Consider the following 6,860-nt stretch of genomic DNA (forward strand, 5'->3'; position numbering starts at 1 on the left):
TCTGCGGTGGTGAGGAGAGAAACAGCCTAGAATGAGCCAATACAGCTCTACAGGCTTTAAAGTGGGACAGTGAGCACGTAGGAAAGAAGGTGGATCTATAGAATGAAGAGAATGGAGGTTTCTTTCTGGAAAGATCAGAAAGAGATCAGAAGAGAGGGATGGTGCTAGGGGTGGTTACAGTGAGGATTAGAAATCCCAAGCATTCAGAAATAACCATGCAGAGCCTCCCTGTGCCACAAGATTTATCTTAAGATTATGAAATGTAAAGACTTGCTTTCATCTGCACTCTTCGCCTCCTACTTTCAACTCTTTAGGTTACATGAAAACCACTTTCACAGTTCCCCTGTGACCATAAAGATAGGCATTTGCTTTGTGAACAAAGTGAAAGCATGGGAGTTAACGGCTTCAGGAGTCTGGAATTTAAACTCAACCCCAGCACCCTGATCTAGGAAATGAAGCATAGACTTTGCTAAGTTAGAGGGATCGCAGAGGAGTTGCGTATTTTGGGAAGAAGATGACCTTCTTGTTTGGAAAGCTCAGGATCTGATGCATTCAAAGGACTTCCTGGTCTTTGCCCTTGTTTCAGCTCTATGCAGGACAAAGAGAGCGGACAAAAACGTGGGGACCCAGCACACAGGACCTAGGGGTAGGAGTGGAGAAGGGGGACAGAGAGAGCATCATGGAGCTAGGATGCTGGGGCTGCTTGGCTTTATCTGCCTAATAATGAAAAGCAGCAAGTGTGTCAGAGAGTGTGAGGGAAACAGATCAATAGGGAGATAAAACTGAGATGGAAGGAGCTGGTGAGGGGGGTGGGGAAGAGAGTAATAAGCCACTACAAATCAGGAGGGTTACATCTGAACCCGATTTGAATGCACTCTGAGCTGGTGTGAATACAGCAGGTGTAAGGCTACAGTGAATCAGACCTAAATACAGAAACAGAGAAGGGAAGCAGAAAGGAGGTAGTCCTCTTGTTAATACTGCCCTGAAATCTGCCTCCACAGCTCTGATCCAACTTTACAAGCCCTGCTTCTCCCCTAATCCTGCTGTATGGAGAATCCCAGACCTTGCTACCTCTGAGAACAGGGATTGACAGCCTTTCCCTGCTCCCCTGGCCACCATGACCTTCAGCATGTCCTGAAGACGTGTCTCTTAGGTAAAAAGTGTCTCAGAGACGTTTACCCCACCAACTGCAATGATCCTTACCAACTCATTCAGTGAGGACCCAAGGCCAGACAGCTTCTGACAGTGCCCTGAGCCAGTGGGTTTGGGCACTTTTCTACAAGAGATAATACAAAAGCTGACCAGGGAAGCCTTTTTGCTCAGCTCTAGATTTTGGAGGCAAATGAGACTGAAACATCCCAAAGCTAAGGGGGCATCAGAGGATGTAAATGAAAACGTGCTCTATCGGACGAGGGCTGAGGGTATGGGTGCCTTCCCCTGTTTGCCTCCCCGGCCCAGGCACTCAGAGCCATTTTTCTCCTTCTGCCTGGAATTAGTTTTGAGGGACATCTGCCTAATTGTTGTGGCATGACCATTAACACTAGAAGTTCAGTTTTCCATCGCTGTCCACACTGCTCCCTCCTGTCAGCAGCCTCAGTGTGGAGACCAAGCATTGAAGGAGCCTCAGGGACTGAAGGGACCCTGAAGAGGGGCAAGGACAATACATATGGCTGTTCAAATGAACTTGGATTAACCTCTCATTGGGAGACACAATGGCCTAACTCCCCAAGGCAGCCATGGGTTCTATTTTCTAGCTCTAAAATTGTACCGTACCCCCAAAGGAGCCTTCTCCACAACTCAGCCACAGCAGCTGTGTGAGAAGAGCTAGAGTCAAAGCAAGCAGCAAGAAGAGAGTTGTTGATACTGGCAAGTAAAACCTTAACAAACTTAGACTTTACCCAGATGAATATTTCAAGATGTTATGCTTATTTCAAGATGTTACGCTTACAGAAGTCTGGCAAAGCTCAAGTCAACTGCCTTTAATTACATGCTAAACTGATCAAGCTGAAGACCGATTCTCTTGCTGACAATCATGGGCAGGAGTGCAAACTTGTCCTGGCAGCACTAGGATTTTAACATGCTCAAAACATGTTGCCTGTGCATGGTATGGGCTCCCCTCAGTGTGTTGCCTCCTCTGCTTTCATGGAAAAGCAATGCTCATTTATAAAGGAGCAAGCCATGAGGTTGGGGCTGGATTGGAAACTCTTGGCCAAACAGTTTAAATACTGCATATCAAAACGAGTGTTTGTGACTGCGCTCCTCCCAGTCCCACTCACAACTCAGTTCCACCTACCGCATGATTTACACAAGACAAGGAAAACTAGGAAGGGGTTTTTATTTCCCAAAATGACCCCCACTTTTTAGTCCCATCATTCTAAAAACAGCTCTTTCACGTAGCAGAAGGAAGCGTGCCCTTGGTGATGCCTTTGATCGCATTACACTAAGTCATTTGCCCACGAAGAGATACTTAAAATACACCATAAACATTTCTATCCTTGTGAAGTGTTTAAACTATCTTTTTATGGCCATGCCCTGCCTGCACCAGGGATGAATTTCTTGACAAGTGCGATGGTTAATGATTCAGCAGGTAGTAAAGCAATTTTTCCATAAGAATGAATGCTGTAGAGGCGGGGATGCATGCGGGGATTGACGAAATGCATCGTTTAAATACCCAAGTACGGTGCTTTGCAGCATAAGATCTTTTACATTTACATATCCCCAAAACACTGCCCAAAATAGCGAGATCTGAACCGTGTGAAAGCAGAGCAAAGCCCGTGTAGGCACACACACAAGGTATTTGGTGCACCTCTTCATTCTGGTGTGGTGCCAGTGAAACAGACAAAAGATGGTGCCATGCATTAGTGTGTCTCTTTCCTCACCGGTTATGTTGACACAGGACAGATAAAGAGCAGATATTCACCAACACCTGCGGACAGACTCACAAACGCGGGGCTGGCACACGCGGCTGCCGCACACCGCTCCAGCCGGCGGCGCACACCCCGGCCGGAAGGGGGCGTCCTAGCGCCGGGCCCACCACGCCACTCGTCCTTCTGGGCTGCCAATGGGGAAGCAGCGGAGGCGGGTCCTGCCGCTGTCTCTGCCAGTCGGAGGCGGGGCCGGGCAGCGTTAGCACCCGGAAGCGGCCGCTCTGCGCTTGCGGTGCCACAGAGCAGCAGTGGCGGGGCGGGGGCTGAGGCCTGCGTGAGGGCGACCGCGGCGAGGCCCGAGCCCCGCGGGGGGCGGCGACAGCGCTATGGCGGCCGAGGGGAAGGTGACGGGGCAGAGCCAGGAGCAGTTCCTGCTGTTGGCCAAGGCGGCCCGCGGCGCCGCCCTCGCCAGCCTCATCCACCAGGTGCTGGAGGCGCCGGGCATCTACGTGTTCGGGGAGCTGCTGGACATGCCCGCCGTCCGGGAGGTGAGACCGGGCAGGCCCCATGGCGCGGCGCGGCCCGCACCGGGCGGCAGGCCCGCCGGGCCCTGCGCGCGGCCCGGCCCGGAGCGCGGCGGAGCCTGACCGTGTGTCCCCGCAGTTGGCCGACAGCGAGTTCTCCCCCGTCTTCCGCCTCCTGACCATCTTCGCCTACGGCACCTACGCGGACTACCTGGGTGAGGCCAGGCCCGGCCCGGCCCGGCCCCGCGGCGGCGGGGGCACAGCGCGATTCACCCCGGCCTGGTGGGGGGTGGTCCTTCGGTGCGGAACCCGTGCCAGAGCCACGGGGCCTTGTAGGCTCTCGCTCAGCCTGCCTCCTCTGCGGCCAGGGCCGTGCCTCCAGCGCTACGGCACACGCCTGGCCGCGGCTTGGGCTGCAGACCACTGGGGTAGTAATTAATAGCACTGGCAGTAATTAATGCTGGCGTTTGCCAGCGGAGTGCGGAGCTTCGAAGAACGTCTTGACAAAGGCGTTTTTGAGGGGAAAGACTCGGGGATCCTCTGGGATGTGCAGACCCACATAAATAAGGCACAGGACAGGTAGAGAGGATGTCTTGAGGCTGAGGGGAGGAAGGCTGCTCGGAAAAGGTCTTTTGAGCAGAGAATTAATGGGGATGGTTTGGCAAGATGAAGCATCACTTGGGGGATTGGTGTGCATATGCCTTAAGAAACAGGTATGGTGCAGATCCTTCTGTGAAGGACTGGGAAATGGATAAAGAGGCATAAATTCTTATACCCTGTTCTTTCCCCTGCCAATAGCTGAAGCAGCAAACCTCCCTCCCTTGACAGAGGCTCAGAAGAACAAACTAAGGCACCTGTCAGTCGTCACTCTGGCTGCCAAGATCAAGGTAGTGGCCCTATTTTTCCCCAGTTTCCCCTTCCACTGGATGACCTCATGCTAGTTACCACCGTGTTTCCACAGTGCATCCCCTACTCGGTGCTGCTGGAGCAGTTACAGCTGAAGAACGTCCGGCAACTGGAGGACCTTGTGATCGAGGCCGTGTATGCAGATGTGCTGCGAGGGAGCTTGGATCAGCGGAACCAGCGCCTGGAGGTGGATTACAGCATTGGGAGGGACATCCGGAGGGAGGAGCTAAGCACCATCACCCGCACATTGCAGGAGTGGTGAGGAGGAAGCCCCCAATACTAACACCCAAAAATGGTTGCAGGAGTGGCCGGTGGCTTCCCCGGGTCCTCTGTGTGTTGCTGGGGGGTACTGTTGTAAGTGGCCTACTTGGTTGCCTTTCCCATACTAATGGAAAGTAATTTTCCAAAAGTAATTTTCCAGATTCCTCTGTTTGTGGCTAGAGGGGTGATGAGACTGCAGCAACCTTTGCACAGTCCTGGCTGCTGGCAGGAGGCTTTCTGAGCCTGCATTTCCTAAGCTAGTGTCGCCTTGTTCTCTCTCCCCCTCCCAGGTAGTAATGTCACTACACACATTATGAGATTGGGCTCTTGCTCCCGTGTCCTCCCTGAGTGGTGTAGCTGACACCTTCTAGTCTTTTTGGCCTCTAGAGTTGAAAGCTGCCATCTTTCACGTCTCTTTCTATGCCCTGTAAATTACGTGGCCTTTTCAGTTCCACATCTTCTCTGCAGGTGCCAGGGCTGTGAGGTTGTCTTGTCGGGCATTGAGGAGCAGGTTAGCCGGGCCAACCAGCATAAAGAGCAGCAACTGGCACTGAAGCAGCAGATAGAGAGTGAGGTGAGTGGGATGAGGAGGGAGCAGCCAGTGCCCCTCGCTTTAAAATAACTGGAACCAGTACCCTGTGGTTGTTACAGGCTTTGCTCAAGTAAGGCATTACCTTTTCCCTAGGCCAGACCAGCCTGGGGCACCATGCCTGAGTAAGAGTCCTGAATTGGTGTAACATTCCTCTGCAGTGCAGGGGTCTGGGCAGCTGTTAGCTCTTTTGTTTGACCTGAGCTTGCAGCTCGGAACTCCAGAACTTGGCTTAAAAAAACCCAAACAAACCAACCCAACCGTCCTCTTCCCTCACCCCCAGCTACTTCCCAACAAAAAAATCACAACAACAAAACAAACTAAATACCTTGGGAAATTCCTTGGTTCTTGCTTCTCTATTGCTGCAGGTGGCAAACCTGAAGAAGACCATTAAAGTGACAACAGCCGCCGCTGCAGCAGCCACATCCCAGGACCCAGAACAGCACCTAACAGAGCTCAGGGAGCCGGCCCCTGGCACCAACCAGCGCCAGGCCAGCAAGAAGACTTCGAAAGCCAAAGGGTGAGGAGTGGGGGCAGATAAACAGAGCCACTCTGCGTGTGTATGTGCTCAGGAGGTGAGCTGAGGGGAGCCCTGTTTCAGAGCAGTGAGGCTGCTGACTGCAGGGGTCTGCTCTCTGGACAAGTGATGGTCAGAGGTGTAGTCCCAGCTGATCTTTTCTCCTTCTCAGTTGAGGGGAAATCTATGTAGTTCTTGATCTGAAGCAGAGTTCATAAGCCTTCCTTGTGTTCTCCTTTTGCCCTTTGTGTGCATTTAGAAAAGGAAGTTGGAGATCAGCCTGAGTGTCCATCCTGATTGTTTTTCTTTCCTCTCTCCACAGGCTGCGGGGCAGCGCAAAGATTTGGTCTAAATCAAACTAGTTGGATCTCCCTTCACAACTGGGAGGGTGAGAGGAAGAGAGATGGGGGATGGAGGGGTAACAAAGGTCCCAAGCGTGATGCTTCTGAGCTCTTCTCTGAGATACATCTTGCCACCTAATTCTCCTGCATGTTTGTTCTCTTTCCTATCTTCTTTACTGGCTTTCCAGGCAGCATACCTCTCCTTTTCATCACAGCATTTCACATTCAAAGCTTCCAGTTGTTTGTGTTGCTGTTTCCCCTACCACTCCAGCCCCCATCGCCTCGGCCATGTGTTTCTCTCTTTCTCTCTCCCTGTCTTCTGACAGGTCAATTTAAAGAGCCATAAAACCCTGTCAGTCACCGTTGCACCCACAGGGCATCACAGAAGCTTGGAAAGAGTGTACTGGTGCTCAGCAATCATTTTGGCTCTGAGACCCCTGGGATACTTTGCTCCAGGATGCAGCTGCCATCTTTGATTGTTTAATCTTTGTTTTGCTGGGTGGGAGGGTAGGTTTTGAAGGGATTCTTTTAAAAATACATAAATATATGATAAATATATATAAAACAATAAAAATATAGCTCTATGGACATAATCTGTACAAACTTCTGCTCCTGTAGTGGTGTCTCTTTGTCTTGTATACTGATTCTGGATGTTCCAAAATTAAGTCATGATATTGAAAGCCTCTGTCCTGTTTCTGGTTGATATATCCTGAAAACATTCACTTCCTTTTCCAAGGGCAATGCCAGGGTAGCTGTGCTGGGATGAGAGTCCATAAATCAGGAATGAATCATAAATTTTATTTAAAGAGTTTCTTGGGTGATTGATTTGCACCAGGAATGGTCAGAAGAACATGC

At 51.3% G+C, this 6,860-nt stretch overlaps 1 protein-coding gene across 3 annotated transcripts; it reads left to right on the top strand.

Moving 5' to 3' along the window:
* The first annotated feature begins 3,106 nt into the window (after window positions 1-3,106).
* COPS7A (COP9 signalosome subunit 7A) lies at window positions 3,107-6,598 on the top strand. 3 transcript variants are annotated; one of them, XM_061454123.1, is made up of 8 exons: window positions 3,107-3,120; window positions 3,195-3,415; window positions 3,531-3,606; window positions 4,190-4,278; window positions 4,353-4,555; window positions 5,027-5,132; window positions 5,516-5,667; window positions 5,987-6,598. In XM_061454123.1, exons 2-8 carry the CDS (start codon window positions 3,254-3,256, stop codon window positions 6,024-6,026), a joined length of 828 nt encoding a protein of 275 aa, XP_061310107.1. In that variant the 5' UTR covers window positions 3,107-3,120; window positions 3,195-3,253; the 3' UTR covers window positions 6,027-6,598. The 3 variants fall into 3 exon arrangements, with proteins under 3 accessions (XP_061310107.1, XP_061310108.1, XP_061310109.1); XM_061454124.1 differs by lacking the exon at window positions 3,107-3,120 and having other exon boundaries at window positions 3,182-3,415; window positions 5,987-6,052; window positions 6,332-6,598; XM_061454125.1 differs by lacking the exon at window positions 3,107-3,120 and having other exon boundaries at window positions 3,182-3,415; window positions 5,987-6,052; window positions 6,381-6,598.
* Window positions 6,599-6,860: the final 262 nt, after the last annotated feature.

Source organism: Pezoporus flaviventris, unplaced genomic scaffold (assembly GCF_033815535.1).
Source record: "Pezoporus flaviventris isolate CSIRO_AGI_PZ_B2104156 unplaced genomic scaffold, CSIRO_AGI_Pfla_v1 ptg000015l, whole genome shotgun sequence".
Taxonomy (NCBI): Eukaryota; Metazoa; Chordata; class Aves; order Psittaciformes; family Psittacidae; genus Pezoporus; species Pezoporus flaviventris.

Bases quoted from the DNA above. Each gene is read 5' to 3' on its own strand.
- COPS7A (XM_061454123.1), top strand. From the start codon at position 3,254: ATGGCGGCCGAGGGGAAGGTGACGGGGCAGAGCCAGGAGCAGTTCCTG. The intron at 4,279-4,352 runs GTAGTGGCCCTA...GTGTTTCCACAG, and splicing joins CTCTGGCTGCCAAGATCAAG to TGCATCCCCTACTCGGTGCT. The intron at 5,668-5,986 runs GTGAGGAGTGGG...CTCTCTCCACAG, and splicing joins AAGACTTCGAAAGCCAAAGG to GCTGCGGGGCAGCGCAAAGA.